At 51.2% G+C, this 19,704-nt stretch overlaps 1 protein-coding gene and 1 long non-coding RNA gene across 4 annotated transcripts in view; both read right to left on the reverse strand.

The window, feature by feature from the left end:
- The window catches only part of Atp6v1c2 (ATPase H+ transporting V1 subunit C2), a 43,650-nt gene extending 24,165 nt beyond the window's left edge, over nucleotides 1–19,485 (reverse strand). For 2 of the 3 annotated variants that reach the window (XM_048353413.1, XM_048353415.1), the window contains exons 1-3: nucleotides 19,126–19,163; nucleotides 17,668–17,844; nucleotides 14,288–14,355 (exon numbers count right to left, since the gene is read on the reverse strand). In XM_048353413.1, coding sequence (XP_048209370.1) covers nucleotides 14,288–14,355; nucleotides 17,668–17,796 — 197 coding nt within the window. In that variant the 5' untranslated portion in view covers nucleotides 17,797–17,844; nucleotides 19,126–19,163. Of the gene's footprint in view, nucleotides 1–14,287; nucleotides 14,356–17,667; nucleotides 17,845–19,125; nucleotides 19,164–19,467 lie in introns of those variants that run through there. The other variant, XM_048353414.1, reaches the window with a different exon arrangement.
- Nucleotides 12,324–13,416, reverse strand: LOC125356733. The gene is made up of 2 exons (XR_007211955.1): nucleotides 13,287–13,416; nucleotides 12,324–12,688 (listed from the first exon to the last, which is right to left on the reverse strand). It is a non-coding gene; the product is annotated as an uncharacterized LOC125356733 (long non-coding RNA).
- Nucleotides 19,486–19,704: the final 219 nt, after the last annotated feature.

The following is a 19,704-nucleotide window of genomic DNA, read 5'->3' on the forward strand; positions in this document are numbered from 1 at the left end:
GAACAGGGGAGCCTCGGCTCCCCACGGTGCAACCCGTACCTGTGAGCTCCTGTCTTCCCCAACAATCCAACAAGCAGAGGCCTCAGCATGTCCTCAATGTTTCTGATGCTTTACTGGCCCCGGACTCTCCACTGCCTTCTCACTGGAGCCGTGGAGCGCTAAGGCAGATCCTCCCACCTTATAACATGCTCTGATTAAGCTGAGATGCTAGGAAAACCCCATGATCTACACAATAAAACCAGCCGTGATCATTAACTATAGTCATCTGAGAATCCCAGTGTTATCCATCCAGAACTTATTTCTTTTCGTAAGAAATGTAAAAACTTTGATGCTTTTTGTTGTTTTGCTTTTTTTTGTTTTCTCTTTTGTATTATTTATTCAGCAAGCATAAAGATTAACACAGTAGCAAAATGTGCTTTGGGCTCTTCTGTGGTCATTGTATTTCTTGATCCAATTGAATGTCGATGAATAAAAATTCTGTGCTAGTCCATGTCAAACATTCAGGCACATGATTTGAGGGCATTCATATTTGTTTGGTTTGTTTTTTTAACCGTGCCAGCCCAGGGACATTCATATCTGGAATGTGTTTTCATTTTCTAGGATAAGCATAACAAAATACCCTAAATGGAGTGATTTTGTCATTCAGTTTTGTTGTTGTTACAAGTACTAGGACTTGAATTCAGAGCCTCTCATTCTCACTTGGCTTTTTCACTTAAGGTGGGTGCTCTACCACTTGAACCAAACTTCCCCTTCTGGTTTTTGCTGATTAGGTGGGTAAGAGTCTCATGGACTTTCCTGCCCGGGCTGGCTTCTAACCTAAATTCTCATATCTCAGCCTCCTGAAGCGCTAGGATGACAGGAGTTTGTCACCATCTCTTGGCCTTGATGGGGGATTTTGGGGTTTTGGTTCTTTTATGTGGTGTGTGTGTGTGTGTGTGTGTGTGTGTGTGTGTGTGTGTGTGTGTGTTAGCCCTGGGGTTTGAATTCAGGGCTTTTCACTCTCACTTGACTTTTTCACTCAAGGCTAGTGCCCTACCACTTGAATCAAAACTCCACTTGCAGTTTTTGCTGGTTAATTGAAGCTAAAGGTCTCATGGACTTTCCTGCCCAAGCTGGCTTTGAACTATGATTCTCATAGCTTAGCCTCCTCAGTAGCTAGGATGACAGGCGTGAGCCACCAGCTCCGGGCCTTGATGAGGTTTTAAGTCTACGTTTCCTCCCCTTTGTAAGCCACAGTGAACATGTAATTGTGTAAAAGCAGGGTGCCCATGTTCCTTCCATCCACTGGACAGTAGTTATTTCACTACTTGGCTGAGCCACACTAATTCCCTACTCTCAGGTAATTTAGGTTGCTTTTCTCTTTGATACACGTTGCAATGACACCATGTGTTTTTTTTAATCTAAATAAGTTGCTATAAAACAGCAACTAAGTGATTAAAGGGTAATCAGTCATTATCTTACCAAGACAGAACCACGCCACCCTCCAAATATACAGGGCCACAATACCATCAAGGTATTGGCATGCTGTTTCTCTGAATGCAGGCCAACACAAGTATGAATTTTCCTAATCCCTGCCAATCTGATAGCTGAACACGTATATCTCAGTGTTCTGATGTGCGCTTCTGTGGTCATCAGCGAAGCTGAGACATCTCTTATTGACTTCACAGAAAGCTGCTCCTTAATTTGATAAATACGTTCATATTCTTTGTCAGGTTCGTTTGTTTTGTATTTGGTTTGCTTTGGTTTGGGGGCAGTACTGGGTTTGAACTCAGGGTCTCACACTTGCTCCACAGGTGCTCTAACCCGGTACTCTGAGACATACCTCCATCCTTTTTCATTTGTACTGGTTGTTTTGAGGCCATGTTCCACTTTTTGCCTAAGTGTGCACTAGGACTGGACTAAAATTCTCCTGTTCGCACTTACCACCATAGCTGGCGTGACAGGTGTGTCCCGCCACACCAGCTTCTTCCACTGAGATGAAAGCCTTGCCCAGGCAAGGCTCAAAACATGACCCTCTTGATCTCAACCTCCCAAAGTAGCAAGGATTATAGACATGAGCTACCACGCCTGGCTTGTTAGATGATTTGGAGTCTCGATTCCTGAAAGTTTTGAGCAAGGTAGCATTCCCATTTTAAATAAACCTGCCAGGTGCTGGTGGCACACACCTGTAATTCTAGCTACTCAGGAGGCTGAGATCTGACGTCGCAGTTCAAAGCCAGCCAAGGGCAGCAAAGTCTGTGAGACTCTGATCTCCAGTAAACTACTCAGAAAAAAAAAATCTGGAAGTGGTGCTTATGGCGCAAGTGGTAGAGAGTGCAGAGAGGATGAGAGACAGTGCACAGGTCCCAAGTTCAAGACACAGGAAACAAGCATAATTATTATTATTGTTAATAATAATAGTTGGACAGCTGAAGGTCACCATACACAGTGAGCAATGTCAAAGTAGAACATGATGACAAATCTGCAGGGCACTGGCCCCTGATCTCTTCAAATCCAGTCGGAAGTGTTTCCCAACACCAAGAGTCATTCGCTCATGAGAAGAGATAGCAACTGCAAACAAAAAGCAACGATAACAGTTGGGTTGGTGTTTACAAGGATATACACATTTGTCACAACTCACAAACCAGGTGCCTTGACACGTGAACATTTCCCTCTCTATCTACAACTCTGACCTCATTAGAGACCTAGTGAAGCTTAGTGCAGTGGCTCAAGCTGTAATCCTAGCTACTTGGGAGGCACACACCAGAGGATCCACATTTGAGGCCAGTCTGGGCAAAAGAGATGTTTGGCAGACCTCATTGTAGCCAATGACTGGCACAGTTACTCACACCTGTGACCCCAGCTTCGCGGGGAGCACAGTGGCTGGGCAGGGTGGTGTGTGCCTGTGATCGCACCCACGTGGACAAGCACAAATAGGAGAATTACAGCCCAGATTAGTCTAAGCATGAAGCAAGACCATAAGACCATATATATCATATATATACACACACACACACAGACACACAACTAACACTAAAAGAGCTGGCAGAATAGCCCAAGCGGTAGAACATCTGCTTAGCAAGCACAAGGCCCTGTGTTCAAGCTCTAGGACCTCCAAGAAATGAACATTGGAGAGCCAGTAATAGTAATTCAACAAACAAAGCAACCAATTAAAGGAGCAAGACAGAGCATGGGACTTGAGCAGACTTCCTTGCCAGAGGAGACACCAAGGGTTTTGGTTGGAGGTTGGAGGAGGGGAGCTGGGGACCTATGGGGAGATGGTCAGATAAGGCCTACCTGGAGCTGCCTCGGAGCTGCCTCAGACCTGCCTGTTGTCAGGCATGTGGTGAAAATGCTCCCCCCCCCCCCCCCGCTCCCCCTCCACCCCCAAGGAAAGAAACCTCTAGGCCCTACTGATTGAGGCGCCTGGGGCTCCACTGGGGACCTCAGCTCCTCCTGCCTTGGTAGGAGCAGTGAGATGGCTCAAGAGACAGAGATCTCCTGAGATTTGTTTCTCCTTCTGTCACGGCCAAGCAATTCCTGCAGTGCAGGGAGGGCCCTGGGGCTCTTGTCGGCCTGGGGTGTGGGCAGAGGCGCAGTGGGCACGGCCCCAGCAGGAAGGTCTGTATGCACCGGATGATTCCGGAGGGAGGGCTGACCTCTGCAGTCACACGAGTCCACCTCCCAGGGTCCAAGCACGCCGCATGTTCTTCCGCCATGGCCTTCGGACACAATGCCCCTCCCACTGCTCCCGGCCCATGGCCCAGCTTGCAAAGGTCTGGAGCAACCGGGTGCCTGGAATCCTAGCTACTCAGGAGGCTGAGATCTGCAAGATGATGGTGTGAACCCAGCATGGGCAGGAAAGTCAGTGAGACTCTTCTCCCCAGTTAACTAGCAAGAAGTGGAGCTATGGCTCAAATGGGAGAGCACCAGCCTTGAGTGGAAAAAGCTAAAGAGCAACGGCTAGGTCCTGAGTTCAAGCCCTAGTACTGATACTAAAAAAAGAAAAAGGGGGGGAATCAAAAGTTTGGAGAAGAACGAACTGGCTTTCTGGTAAGAAGGGCTGGTTCACATGGTTAATTGAAACCCCTCTGTACAACCACTTGATGAAGATTGCTCCAGGCCACTTCACTGGTAGCTGCAATATCAGCAGGTCCTGAGCCCGTGGTCCTGCCTGAAACAGGTGTTTCCCCCCTCCCCCGCCCCCCACCCCCCACCCCCCCACCCCCCACCCCCCCATACTGCTGGGCCCCATGGAAAACACAAAGCCCTCAGCATACTCAGCGCTCCCAGCGTGCTCAGCGGTCCCAGCGGGCTCAGCGCCCCCAGCGTGCTCAGCGGTGCCAGCGTGCTCAGCGCTCCCAGCGTGCTCAGCGCCCCCAGCGTGCTCAGCGCCCCCAGCGTGCTCAGCGCCCCCAGCGTGCTCAGCGTCCCAGCGTGCTCAGCGTCCCAGCGTGCTCAGCGCCCCCAGCGTGCTCAGCGTCCCAGCGTGCTCAGCGCCCCCAGCGTGCTCAGCGCCCCCAGCGTGCTCAGCTCCCCCAGCGTGCTCAGCGCCCCCAGCGTGCTCAGCAACGCCAGCGTGCTCAGCGTGCTCAGCACCCCCAGAGTGCTCAGCGTCCCAGCGGGCTCAGCGCCCCCAGCGTGCTCAGCGCCCCCAGCGTGCTCAGCGTCCCAGCGTGCTCAGCGCCCCCAGCGTGCTCAGCGCCCCCAGCGTGCTCAGCGCCCCCAGCGGGCTCAGCGTCCCAGCGTGCTCAGCGTCCCAGCGTGCTCAGCACCCCCAGCGTGCTCAGCGTCCCAGCGTGCTCAGCGTCCCAGTGGGCTCAGCGCCCCCAACATGCTCAGCGTGCTCAGCACCCCCAGTGTGCTCAGCACCCCCAAGGTGCTCAGCGGTCCCAGCGTGCTCAGCGCCCCCAGCGTGCTCAGCGCCCCCAGCGTGCTCAGCGCCCCCAGCGTGCTCAGCGTCCCAGCGTGCTCAGCGCCCCCAGAGTGCTCAGCGTCCCAGCGTGCTCAGCGCCCCCAGAGTGCTCAGCGTCCCAGCGGGCTCAGCGCCCCCAGCGGGCTCAGCGCCCCCAGCGGGCTCAGCGTTCCCAGCGTGCTCAGCGCCCCCAGCGGGCTCAGCACCCCCAAGGTGCTCAGCGTTCCCAGCGTGCTCAGCGCCCCCAGCGTGCTCAGCGTCCCAGCGTGCTCAGCGTCCCAACGTGCTCAGCGTCCCAGTGGGCTCAGCGTGTTCAGCGCCCCCAGCGGGCTCAGAACCCCCAGTGCCAACTGCCCTGAGGTGGGAACAGCCCCCTAGAAGGCCCAGCCTGAGAAGGAAGCCTGGAAGTTTCTGCATAAGGTGGGGCCTGTGTGACTCACCGCCACTAGGCACCTCACCCAGCCTTTGTCTGTCTGCTGCCACCTCAAGCGAGGGACAATGACACCGATGTGCCCTGCAGCTCATGAAACCAACAACCCATTAAGTAAGTGACTGTCTTTATATAGAAACAATGGCCCAATGAGACTTCTAAAAGGTTCCCCACCCCGGGGAGACTCTGGGCACCAACACCCTTGCTTTAAATTCCAATCTTGCTTTTCAGAAGCTGGACGTTTAAGGGATCGGGAGAGCGATTCCCCCGCACTCCATTTATGAAGCCACTCAGCCACTTTACCCTGGTCACTCGAGACAGAGTTCTGTTTGGCCAGCTTGGCATTTTAGAGCTAGAGCCACCCACGCTGTGGCCCTACAAGTAATCCTTGGCCCACTTCAAAAAGCCAATCATATTGCGCATGGTGCTCCATGTCTATGGTTCAAGCTACTCAGGAGGCTGAGGGATTGCTCAAGCCAAGAAGTTCAAGGCTACTGTGGGTAGAACATAATAAGATCCCATTTGAACATAAAGCCAATCCCATCCACCCTGAGAGACAGTAGGCCCCTTTGGGCAACCTGAGCCTCCATTTGGGGGACTTCTTCCCGTGGAGCTGGGCTCCAGATCATACAGAGTGAAAGGCATGCTGGGAGTTGGGCCATCTCAGCCCCTCCAGGCTACCGGAGCGAAGGCCAGGCATGTGCAGATTACAAAACCCGGAACTACAAATGGCTGATAAACACTTGAAACTATGTTGACTCTGGCTGGGAACGCAAGCACCCTAAGCACCCTTCTTCGCTGGGGAAACGGACTGTCTCCTAAAGCCACTTCACTGACAGGAGTATGAGGAAAGAGACTCTCCTGACACCCAGGAAACCATTTAGCAATATGTACCAATAGCTCAAGTAGGTCTATGTCCTTTGAACCTCGAGTTCCTTCCTGGGAACCAATCCTAGGGGCAACCTGTCATTTCAGCCTGGGGATGGAACTTGAGTATTGCCAAAAAACGTAGACAAAGAATTATGCTTTACAGAAGTAATGTCCCAAGCAGCAAAGAGAGTTTAGTTTGTTCAATAAATTCATTATGATAGCATAACATATGTATTTTATCATCATCAAAAAAATAAAACAAGGGCCAGGTGCTGCCTGTAAACCTAGCTACTCAAGAGGCTGAGATCTGAGGATTGTGGTTCAAAGCCAGAAGTGGCGCTGTGACTCAAAGTAGTAGAGCACTAGTCATGAACAAAAAGCTCAGGGGCAGTGCCCAAGCCCTAAGTTCAAGCCCCATAACTGACAAAATAACATTAAATCATAAAGCAAGGGCCAGGTCCGGTGGTGCATGCATAAATTCCAGCACTCAGGACACTGAGACAGGAGGTTTGAGAGTTTGAGGCCAATCTGGGCTACATAGCAAGATCTTCACTCAAAACCAGAACAAAGCCATGTCTTATGTCACAGACTTCATGTCAAGTAATCTGACTATAGCAGACTCTGCTACCCAGAGCCATGCATGGGGCCAAAGATGGAAGGATCTCTAGTGAGCGAGAAGAGGTCATGTAGGGATTTCTCCAAGGCCACACAGCTCCTGAGTGGCTGGCCAAGACAGAAGCAAGTCCTTTAGGCCAGCTCACTGCTCCTTGCCTCAACTTCAGAGCAATAAATAGGATTTTTATTTGGACAAATTCTGATTTGAGGGCGGGGAATATGGCCTAGTGCTAGCCTCATATACATGAAACCCTGGGTTTGATTCCTCAGCACCACATATATGGAAAAAGCCAGAAGTGGCGCTGTGGCTCAAGTGGCAGAGTGCTAGTCTTGAGCAAAAAGAAGCCAGGGACAGTGCTCAGGCCCTGAGTTCAAGCCCCAGGACCTGGCAAAAAAATAAAAATCTGACTTGGGGGCTGAGACAAGGTCTTGCTATGGAGCATAGGCGGGTCTCAAACTCATGACCCTTCTGCATTTGCTTTCCAAGTGCAAGACTACACACACCTGCACCACCAGGCCCAGCCAATAAATTAGATTTCAGTAACAGCAGTTTTTCAATCTTGACAGTACTGGTGTTTTGAGTTTAGAGCTTTGTGCTTGTTTGGCAGGCTCTCTGCCACTTCTGTCACACCCGTAGCCCTTTTAGCTATTTTGCTGATATTGTTCTATTCTTTTATTCTATTTTTAAATTTTCTAGTCTATTATTCTATTCTATTTTGCTATTTTTTTCACATTTTGGCCTGGATTGACCTGAACTGCCATCCTCCTGTTTATACATAGCTGGCATGACAGATAAATGTCACCACTTAAGGCTTATTTGTTGAGTCCTGGGTCTTGAACTCAGGGCCTGAGCACTGTCTCTGAGCATTTTTGTCAGTTGTTGAGCTTGAACAGAGAGTCTAGGCACTCTCCATGAGCTTTTTGCTGAAAGCTAGTTCTCTACCACTTGGAGCCACAGCACTACTTCCAGGTTTTTTGTTGTTGTTTTTTTTTTGGTATTCTGGAGATAAGAGACTTATGAAATTTTCTCCCTGGGCTGGCTTCAAACCACAATCCTCAAATCTTAGCCTTCTGACCTGGCTTACTGAAGTTCTTTATGCTAATTTCATATATAGTTTCACTGTATTTCCAAATTATTTACTCTCTGTCTTTTTCCCCTTTCCCTACCCCTTCTCCTCACAGGTAGTCCTTTAGTCAGATTCATGTTCTGTGTTTCCCCATATATAATTGTGTGTGTGCACTTATGTACATGTCTATGAGTATGAATGTCTTTTAGGTATAGTTTAAACCCATGAGTGAAAACATTTTAAGCTTGGTGAATGAGTAAACCAATTATGGCATACCCATAAAATGGAATACTACTCAGCAACAAGAAATAACTGTTATACACAAAATCATGCTGAATGGGAAAACCCAGACAAAGAGAGTATGTATTATATCATTCCCTTTAGGCAAAAGGTCACCTATCAAATGGCAACAAAAAGCACATTGAGAGGGATGAAGTTAAATGGACACAAGAAAACGTTTGGCGGAATTGATCTGTTCATTATCTTGATTGTAGTGGTGGGTTTTACATACCAATGTCAAAACTCATTTGTCAAATATATATACTTGAAGTTTTTCACCATGTGTTTTTATCTCACAAAAGTCATTAACAACAACAACAACAACAAAACGAGACAAAAATAACCTAAGCCAGGCATGGTGGCTTACACCTATTATCCTAGCTACTCAGAAAGCTGAGGGCCATCCTGGGTAAAAATGTTTCTGAGACTCCTTCTCAGCCAATAGTAAAATAAAATAGCTGGACATGGTGGTACATACATGTCAATTCCAGTCCAGGCAAAAATGAGGCACAGGGCTGGAGATATGGCCTAGTGGCAAGAGTGCTTGCCTCCTATACATGAGGCCCTGGGTTCAATTCCCCAGCACCACATATAAAGAAAACGGCCAGAAGCGGCGCTGTGGCTCAAGTGGCAGAGTGCTAGCCTTGAGCGCGAAGAAGCCAGGGACAGTGCTCAGGCCCTGAGTCCAAGGCCCAGGACTGGCAAAAAAAAAAAAAAAGAAAGAGAAATGAGGCACTATTTGAAAAATAATAAAAGCCAAAAGGGCGGGGAGCATGACTCAAGTGGGAGAGCACCTCCCTGGCAAACACGTTGCCCTGAGTTGAACTCAATACAGGCCCAATACAAATGAACAAAAAAACCCAAACCGGGGCTGGGAATATGGCCTAGTGGCAAGAGTGCTTGCCTTGAATACATGAAGCCCTGGGTTCGATTCCCCAGCACCACATATATAGAAAACAGCCAGAAGTGGCGCTGTGGCTCAAGTGGCAGAGTGCTAGCCTTGAGCAAAAAGAAGCCAGTGCTCAGGCTCTGAGTCCAAGGCCCAGGACTGGCAAAAAAAAAAAAAAAAACCAACCACAAATGACCAGAACACTAGAGGCTCGGGGATGTAGCTCCATAGAAGTATTCTTGCCTAGAAGTATTCTTGCCTGGCATGCATGAAGACAAAGGACCTGAGTTGCACCCCCAGCATGAGAGAGGGGAGAGAAGCGGGGGGAGGGGAGATAAAGAGGAAGGGGAGGAGGAAGGAAGGGAGGAAAGGAGGGAGGGAAGCAGGCAGGCACTACACTGAGTAGTAGGTTTGTAAAAACAAGCAAGTCCAACAACACACTTTATGAGCAAATAGGTGCACACTCCCAGCCCTCAGGAGGCGGAGACCAGAGGACTGCAGAGGCAGCCTGCATTACACAGGGAGACACTGTCTCGGAAAGGAAGGGAGGCCCTGTGTGGTGGCCCCCATGGCTCTTGGAACTGAGGGGAGTGTAAAAGTGGACGCTCGCCTGACGTGGGAAGAGCCACACCCAGAGGGCAGGAGAGTGGCCGGGCTGACACCCGAGGAAGGAGGGAGCCCCAGTCCCCAGAGGACCCGGGCAGAGGCCAAGATAGAAGTGCCAGGTACTAAATTTAACCTCTGATGATTGGGTGGATTTCCCAGGTTGGCCTGGGCCGTCCCTCCTGGGGAGGACACTCCTGCCTCTCCTGCTGGCTGGACTTTGGGGTCAGAGAGAGCTTCCTGGTGCGGGGAGCGCAAAGAAGGATCTGGGTGATTGTGGCAATGCACACATCATCCCATCAGGGCCTAAGCAAAGGAGGCAGGAAGAAGAGGCTAGGGAGAGCTCTTGGCTGCCCACCACGGCCTGGGACTGCGGTGGGCAGGCTGAGGGCCGTCCTCCACCACCTGTATATTATCCTTACAAGGGATTTCACTCTTTGAATGACCATCTTTTCATCTGTCAATCAAAGGCAGTAGCCCAAATAGGGAAATGCTGGGCATAAGAAAATGTGAACCCAGGGTACTGGGGAAGCCAGGCACTGGTGGCTCACGCCAGTAATCCCAGCTATTTAGAAGGCGGAGAGCTGAGGATCCTGGTTCAAAGTCAGCCCAAGCAGGAAAGTCTGTGAGACTCATCTCCAATTTACCACCAAAAGCGGGAAGTAGAGCTGCGGCTCAAGTGGTGGAGTACTAACCTTGAGACCAAAAAAGCTGAGAGTCAGTGCCCAGGCCCTGAGTTCAAGCCCAAATTCCAGGAAAAAAAAAGTTTCTAGCTTTGTGAGTCATTCAGCTTGCTTACTCAGCCAGCACTGTACCCCTTGAACCACACCTGGAGCCTGCTTTTTGCTGTTACTTTGGACTTTTCTTCCCCAAAGCTTCCTTTGAAGTAAAACCCACTAGATCTCAACCTCCCGAGTAGCTAGGATTACAGGTATAAGCCATCAATGAGATATTTTCAGTTATTCTTCTTGCATTAAATAAGTCTTCCAAATCTGATACGTATTCAGATTCCAACATGCTCCCCCCCCCCCACGTGGGTTTCTAGTGGTAGTCACCATGAGCCCCGTGAGAAGGGAAGGCTCATCCCATGCATAGGTGGACTCCAAAAGACTTAGAGACAGGGCAGGTGGCAGCTGTAGAGGCCAGGGCCTGAATAGACCCCCAAGAGCCTGTCCTGCTCAGAGTGCAGAGTCCCTCCTTCCACTCCTTCTGTCCATACGCCCAAGGACCTGAGGGTGCAGAGTCTAATTGTGAGCAAAAGCCCAGCCTTGGGGCACTTTCGATCTTGCAGGGAAGACACTCGCCATGGAATCCCACAAGAAAATCCAACATGGTGGGTGCTGTGAGACCCCACGTTGTGCCGGGAATGACCAAAAGATGCACGGATCGGGGAGGGCGGGGGGAGGCAAGTGGGGGGGGGCAGAAGACTAGGGCAAACCACGGAATGGGGGCAGGAGCCCACCGCAAAGGCCACTGAGCAGCTCTGCAGAACCCAAGAAGCGCATGGCACACATGGGTGCCCACCTGCTGTGTGGACCCTGAATCTAGTGAAATGTCCACAGACAGTATCCAGGAGGAGAGGCCTAGAGGCTTCCAGAATTCCTTGCCCACTTCTCTGCTCAGCCTGCAGAGGAGCTCAGGCATCACTGGGCTGCCATCCACACACCGCCCTGGGACCTCCCAACAGCCACCCTGAACTCACTGCGGAGGACTGCGTGGGAAAGGAGGGCTGCCCGCCAGCCCACATCCCGGGAGCTCCCCAAGGGCGCGGGGCAGTCTGTGACAGGCCAGCACCACGGGACAGGCGGAGGGACCTCGATCGACTCAAACAACACAGCGGTCCTAGGGACTCAGAAGCTGAGATCAAAGCCAGCCTAGGCAGGAAAGTCTGTGAGACTCTTATAAACAATTACCCAGCAAAACGCCATTAGTGGAACTGTGGCTCAAGTGATAAACGCATAAGCCTTCAGCACAAACACGAAGGGACAGTGTGCAGGCCCTGAGTTCAAGCCCTAGTACCAGCACAAATAAAATAAAATGGAGAAGAGGGCTTTAAAAAATATATATATATATACATATATATAAATCATTGGCTCTCTCCAGTGTTCATGATTACAGTGTAAACACACAGAAATTAGTACAGGCAGTATGAAAGAATAAATTTAAAAAAAAATAAAGGAAAGGTCACAAAAGCAGAAGCTGCCTTTCAGCTCCACGGAAAAACAGTCTCATGCCTGAGTAAATAAATAATAAAAAGCATGTGGAAACTGTACACCTTGAGAACTCCGGTGCCTTCTCCGTTCCCCTGGGCAGAGGCAGCACGGACAAGCTTAAGCTGCTAGGTTACAGACCCAGCTAGCATTTATTTCTCCCATAACACTCCCATAACCTTTCAGAGAACCGGAGGTTCATTCAAAGAATTGAAGGCTAATGTATGGGGATGCTCGTTCCCCTCCCCCTCCCCCACACCCCAAGCTTCACTGTTAAGTCTTAAGGGAAAGACACACTGCCCTGCCCGCCCCAAAGCCTGGAAGAAGAATTTGGGGATATTTAAACCACACTGGCTTTTTCTTCTTCCCAGGTAGGACCTGTCTCTTGGGAATTTGCACGTACAAGGAAAAGTAAAACAATGAACAGTGATTTCCATTCTTGACACACCCAGTTGGTTTTTTTTAACAAACACTTCAGTCTATATAGGTTCTACATTTCACATTTACAGCCCTCACCCTGCTTGCATCCATATTCATGTATTTCTTAAACATATGCTACATACATTCAGAGGCAACTTGTACAACAAATAGGTACAGAAGAAAACACCAGAGTCTACTGGAAATAAAAAAAACAGTAAAGAAAAAGAAATTAAGTTAGAAGCAGTAATAATCTAGTATCAGAGTTTCAGAGCTGGAGGGGGCTTTGGTGAGTACAAAGCCAACTGGCAGCACAGAAAGGTCTCCAAAGAAAATACAACAGAGCTCTGTGTGTGTGTGTGTGTGTGTGTGTGCGCGCGCGCGTGTGCTGGTACTGGGGCTTGAACTCAGGGACTCACGCCTTCATTTAACTTTCTCCACTCAAGACAAGCACTGTACCACTTGAGCCACAGCTCCACTGCTGGCCTTTTGCTGGTTAATTGGAGATAAGAGTCTTCCCAGGATGGTGGCATTGAATCAGAATCCTCAGGTCTCGGCCCCACGACTAGCCAGGATTCCAGGCACGAGCCACTGGCACCAGCTCATGGCTGACAACTTTTACAGATGGCAGGGGAATGAATCGCATTGCTTATGCCACTATTTCTGTGCCTGGCTGAGCAGTCTCGTGCCGTGGGTTGTCTGGGTTCCGGAGAAAATGAGAAAAAAGTGGAAGGTAAAGGCTGCCCTGTTAGCCTGGGTCCCGCCAGCATCTGCCGGGCTCTTTGATTCGGCTTCAGATCATCTGATTTCACTCTCTGCTTAGTGTCTGTCTTCTCAGCCTGACCTGAGTTACACGAGGCCTGTCGGGCCTTGCTGGGGTGCTGGCAGCCAGCCTCCTTGCTCTGGGATCCACCCACTTCCCACAGGATCCACCTGGGGTTTGGATGAGACGCACGCTTTCACTCTGCTTCATTCCTTCCTGTTTTCTCACATTATAGCAAACCCCAAGGACCTCCTTTCTTTTCTTTTTTCTTGCTGGTATCTGTGAAATCGTACCCACAGACTCTGACCAAGAATCTCCGCTTCCAAGTGTTCCACTTTTAGTGTGTATGAAGAACAAAGGGCACTCACCATCATGCCATTTGCAATAGCGGGAGTCTTGAAAATTAACCGTCCAACACATAGACATCAAATCAATAAGGATACATCTGTTCAGCCTCCTGAGCGCCGAGACTATAGACATGCACCACCACACCTGACACGGCTTCGTGTGTGTGTGTGTGTGTGTGTGTGTGTGTGTGTGTGTGTGTGTGAACATATCTATTCATTTGTCTGGAAGGCTGGCCTAGAAAGTTACAGTAATACTGATGCAAAAGAGAGGAAGCCAGAGGATGAGGGGGCATGAACGCAGAAAGCAGATGAGAAGAAAACTTCACTTTCACTCTAGACACTTTGTTTTGTACTTTGAATCCCTTCCTATGTATTTACATTGCAAAAAACAAAAACAGAAGAGAACAAAACAAAACCAACCCAAACTTAAAGCCTTGAAGGGGACCACATCGATTACTTCTCTACATGTAGCATACATGTAGCTTCTTAAAAATGCTGCCTTCAGGCTGGGAATGTGGCCTAGTGGTAAAGTGTTTGCCTGGGTTCGATTCCTCAGCACCACGTATATAGAAAAGGCCAGAAGTGGCGCTGTGGCTCAAGTGGTAGAGTGCTAGCCTTGAGCAAAAAGAAGCCAGGGACAGTGCTCAGGCCCTGACCAGGTTCAAGCCCCAGGACTGGCCAAAAAAAAAAAAAAAAAGAAAAGAAAAGAAAATGCTGCCATCAACAAATAACAGAGGGCCCATCGCACTCTCATTGGCCACAGCCCATCTCATCTTCCTGCAGGCTTCTGGGGCCAGGTTTACACGAGTCTCTACTTTGGTTAAAGCCAAAGCAAGAACACTGTGTTCCCTGACAACATCTCCAAATTCTCAGTTGTATGGAGTAAATAAAAAAATAGTTTACCTTTCGGTGAAGGTGTCGAGTTTCCCCAACTCATCTGAGAGACCAATGAGGGAGTCCAAGGTCCCCACCTGGAAAGATGGCACAGAAGTTAGAGGTAAGCATGCTTTCCAGCCCAGTTCAGAGTGGAGTTGGTTGATTTGGCCGTCCTTGGCCAATAACTAAACTAGAAAGAACTCTTGAGGACTTTTTCCCCCCCTGTTCTTGGAGCTTGAACGCAGGGCCTGGGCACTGTCCCTCAGCTTCTTTTGCTCAAGACTAGTTCTCTACCACTTGAGAAACAGCTCCATGGCCAGCTTTTTTTGGTAGTCAATTGGAGATAAGGTCTCATGGACTTTCCTGCTCAGGCTGGCTTTGAACCATGATCCTCAGATCTCAACCTCAGTAGCTAGGATTACAGGTGTGAGCCACCAGCTCCCAGCATGGACTTTTTAATCTTATGCCTTACTTATTTGGGGAAGTGGAACAGTCTAGGTGAACGATCACATCTCTTCTACAGGAAGGACTATGATGACATGGCCTGACCTCTGCTCATTTTTCTCTGGAGTGGCAGCCTGCTATTCACATGATTATTCCCCTAGCCAAAGAGATACACCAGAAAGCAATTCAACAAATTAGAATTTCTAAAAGCCTTACTTCTCCAAGATCATCCAGCCCCATCCCTTCCTCTGTTCTCCTTGGCTGTTATTGACACTGAACTTGCAGCTCTCGTCCTCCTTCATGGGTAGAGAGCCTTTGCCTTTGGGGGTTATTTATGGTCTGTTTCTTTGTGTAGGAGTGATTATAATGTCCAAAATTATGTTGAAAGGTCTTTGCACATAAGGAAGAAGCGGAAAGAAAAGGGTTGCCAACGCGTGGCACTACCAATTGGACATTAAAAAGGAGAGAAGTGGGCTGGGGATATGGCCTAGTGGCAAGAGTGCCCTGAGTTCAATTCCCCAGCACCACATACACAGAAAACGGCCAGAAGTGGCGCTGTGACTCAAGTGGCAGAGTGCTAGCCTTGAGCAAAAAGAAGCCAGGGACAGTGCTCAGGCCCTGAGTCTAAGCCCCAGGACTGGCCAAAAAAAAAAAGGAGAGAAGTAGGTTGGGAATGTGGCTTAGTGGTAGAGTGCTTGCCTAGCATGCATGAAGCCCCTGGTTCGATTCCTCAGTACCACATAAACAGAAAAAGCCAGAAGTAGAGTTGTGGCTCAAGTGGTAGAGTGCTAGCCTTAAGCAAAAGAAGCTCAGGGACAGTGCTCAGGCCCTGAGTTTAAGCCACAGGACTGGCATGCACGCGCACGCATGTACATGCGCGCGCGCACACACACACACACACACACACACACACACACAGGAAATAAGTATGAATGGGGCCATGGCTTCATAGTAGCCTAGTGCCTGCCTAGCAAGCAGGAGGCCCCAAGTTCAAACTCCACCGCCACCAACAACAACAAGAAAAAGTAGGAAATGGGAGTAGAGATCAGTGGTAGAGTTTGTACTTGGCATGTAAGAGAAACCCCTACCCTGCCCTAAAAAAGTAATCAGTGTGAAGTTGCTTCTTTTCAAGCAAGTTAACCCCAAGGAACTTCTGGTGGTGTCATGTCTCCCTTTCCCTCGGTGCCCGGCTCACAGGGAGCGCCTGGGGCTGCTCACTCCCCTCGGCAATGTCTGCCTCTGCATCAACACTGGCAGGCTTGAAAGGTGGCAAGGCAGAAGTTTGGAACCGGCTGCTGCCACTTGCCAGCCCCCCACACCTCGTGACCACACAGCCCTCGGCCAGTCCAGACCCAGCGAGAGGGAGTAGAGAAGACTCTACAGCATGTATTTCAGTGCCCAGCTGCCAGCTCCCTGCCCAGTTAAGTGCTCACACAGGGAGAAGCGTCACTAACAAGCACAGGGCACAGTTTTTGAGCAGAGGAGCAAACTGAGGTTTGAAAGAGGGTCTTATGGGCTGGGAGTGTGGCTTAGTGGCAGAGTGCTTGCCTAGCACACATGAAGCCCTGGGTTTGATTCCTCAGTACCACACAAACAGAAGAAGCCAAAGTGGAGATGTGGCTCTACTTGTAGAGCACTAGCCTTGAGCAAAAAGCTCAGGGACAGTGCCCAGGCCTTGAATTTAAACCCCACAACTGGCAAAAGTAAAAGAAGATCTATGGCAATTCTCTAGAAGAGTGGACTCAGGGTAGCTGGGGCCGCCTCAGCAGCCCCCAACGGTGTTTACACTGGTGTGATCTAGAAACATTCCTGCCCTCCTTTTTTCCTTCCTCCTTTTTCCTTTCTCTCTCTTCCTTCCTTCCTTCCTCTCTCTCTGTCTCTCTGTCTCTCTCTGTGTCTCTGTCTCACTCTGTCTCTCTGTGCCAGTTCTAGGGCTTGAACTCAAGGCCTACTTGCTTTTCCTGAGCTTTATTGCTCAAGGCTAGTGCTCTATCCTGTGAGCCACAGCTCCGCCTCCAGCCTTTTGCTGTTTAATTAGAGATAAGAGTTTCCCAGACCTTCCTCCCAATATGACTTCCAACGTCAACCCTCAGATCTCAGCCTCCTGCATAGCTAGGATTAAGAAGAGTGTACATAACTTGCTCTTCTGCGATGTTGCTTCATCTCAGTGTTTCCATTCACTACAGGAGTCCTCAGCAGCTCTTGTCTTCTCCTGTGCTTCTGCCCTTCTGCCGGGTGGTGCCCACATCCCCTCCCCAACACGATCAGAGCCATCCCAGAACCCCAGCCAGCCCTGGGTCCAGAGTACAATCAAGATGAATGGGCTCCACACCTGTGCACTGAAAGTGCATGGTTAGCTGGGCACCAGTGGCCTGTGTCTACAATCCTAGGCACTCTGCAGTCTGAGATCTGAGGAAACTAGTTCAAAGCCAGGCAGGGGCAGAAAGTCCTTGAGACTCTTGTCTCCAATTAACCACCAAAACCGCCAAGTGGTAGTGTACTAGCCTTAAGCAACAAAGCTAAGGGAAGGTGCCCAGGCAGTGAGTTCAAACCGCAGCATCAGCATAAACGAACAAATAGTATATAATTGCTCATCTAAGATGTTACAGACAGAGCAGGAAGAACACAAGGGCCTACCTACATCCCACAGTGTCCTTTCCGCTTTTGGAAGTAGGAGATTTTGCCACCGTGACCTTGCCTCTGTCCATTCCTTTCCTGTGGCTTTAAGTGCCACAATGTGCCACAATAGGGACCAAATGTTGACATCCCATTGTAGTGACACCCCATCATCTCCCGTCTATCTTGTCTGCTCAGGCTTGTGCTCAGCATGCCCCCGGCTTTTGCACTATTACTGTCCTCCTGGGTGTCCCAGAGGCCATTTCCTGGGGCAGCGATCTCTGTCCTCCCCCCGCCCCTCCCCCTTCATAGCCTATGACCTCTTTCCTCTTCTCCAGGAATCTTACCTTGAAGTCGGGAATAGCAAACTTGGTGTTGCAGGACAGGTTGGATTTGGAAGTCACAGTGTTCATCCTCTCCAGAGCTTGTAAATTTTCCTTATCACCAGGGGCCGAAATTAACCAGAACTCTGACATGTTTCCAGTCTTTCTGGTACCTACTCACTGGGCCACCACCAAGGAAAACTGCACACAAACAGAAACAGGAGGAGCCATGTGTCAAATGGTTTCCAGCCCTGAGAATTAATCCGCTCTAGGATCTGTCACTTTTCCTGTTTCTCATTCCTGGTCTCGGACTTCCCAGTTTCGTTCAGATTCCACCCTTCCAAGTAAGATCACAATCACCTGCTAATCTCCATTGGAGGGGGGGGGGGCGGCTGGGGGACCCTCCAACCCCTGGGGGGCTCTGCCTGGAGGAGGGGCAGGTTCTTTACCTTCCTCCCAGCCCAGCTGCACGCTTTTTGCGGACCCCCTTACCATGTGGATTTGTATGTTTTCTGGGAGGGATTTTTTTTTTTTTTTGAACATGATTTATTTTGAGGGATATAGGATGGGGGTTGGTGAAGAAATGAGACAAGACAAGGTAGGAATTTTTCCACCGGGCCACCAGGCCACAGTGCCAGATCTGAAGTAGCCAAACCTGAGATGGATGGAAGCTCTGAAAATGGATCTCAGGGTTCGAAGCCAGCTTGGGCAAGAAAACCCATGAGACTGTTACCTCCAATTAACCACCAAAAAGCTATACGCGGAGCTGTAGCTCAAGTGACAGAGCACTAGTCTTGAGTGAAAAAAAAAAAAAAAAAAAACCTGAAGAGTCAGCCCCCAGGTCTGGAGTTCAAGTCCCAGCACCGACGCGCACACAAATGGATCTTGGATCTCTTCTTCTTAAAACATATACCACGGAATAATAGAGCGCTGGAGGGACAGGGGCTGCGGGAACCCGCGCTGGAGGGGGAACCGCGTCTCTAGCCCGGTGCCCTGAGGCCTGGGTTTGTTCTGCTCATTCAGAGGCGGGTACACCCCCAGCTTCCCCGCGCCCTTCTCCAGGTCCGCTGACTCCCCCCAGCGTGCTCCCCACGTCTGGGGGGGGCGGGAAACAGGGCAATCAATACCCCCAGGCCAGCAAGAGACCCCTCACCTCCACCCAGGGTAACTTTCCCCCCTTTTCTGCCTCCCTCTCCCAGTCCAAGCTGAGATCCTCGGCTCTCTCCCCCCCCCCCCCCATTCCGCCTCCCCCTCCCCCGGCCCCGCACGGCCCGAGCTCAGCCCCGTCCGTCCTCACCGCCCGCCCGTGTGGCCTGGGGTCCAGCCGTCCCCCTGCCCCAGGACCGCGCCACGGGCCGCGGGCGCCTGCTTCCCACGCCCGGGCTGCGCGGGTGCGCGCGGGGACCGGGACGGGTCGCCGGGCCGCGCCCCCCATCGAGGCTCCCGCGCCGGTCCCCCCCACCCCTGCCCGCGCGTCCTTACCGGGGTCGCCGTCGGGGCTGCGGGCGGGCGGGCGGGCGATCGCGGGGACGCGGGCGGCACCGGCCCGGGCGAGCGAGCGCACGGCCGGCTCGCGGGGGGCGGCGGCCTCGGCGCGCGCCCCGCCCCGTCTTTAGTAACGCAGGTCGGGGCTGCGGGAGGCGGACCGCACCGCCCCCCCGGGGATTTGCATACGGGCCGCCCGCCTCTGCCGGGCGCCCCGCGCGCGCGCGCGGCACGGGAAGGGCGCGGGGGTCCCCGGCCCGGCAGACGCGGGAAAGGACCCCCCCCCCGGGCCTCCACCGGCCGCCCACCCCCACCCCCCTCTGTCTCCGGGAAAGTCACCTGCTCCGGTGTGTTTCCGAGGCTGGGGCTCCGTCCGGGGACGGGGCTGAACCGGGGAACTCCACGCAACAGGTGCGCAGGCGTTTGGGAACGCACACCTGCGGAGAGGAGCAGCTCCGTCCCCGTCCCTGTGGGCGGGAGCGCGCCCCTGGGTGCCCGGGAACGCCCGCCTCACCTACCCCTTGCAGATCGCTGGTACACGGCGCGGGGGGGGGGGGGGGTCCTGCCTCACTCACC

The sequence above is a fragment of the Perognathus longimembris genome, chromosome 8 (assembly GCF_023159225.1).
Source record: "Perognathus longimembris pacificus isolate PPM17 chromosome 8, ASM2315922v1, whole genome shotgun sequence".
Classification (NCBI taxonomy): Eukaryota; Metazoa; Chordata; class Mammalia; order Rodentia; family Heteromyidae; genus Perognathus; species Perognathus longimembris.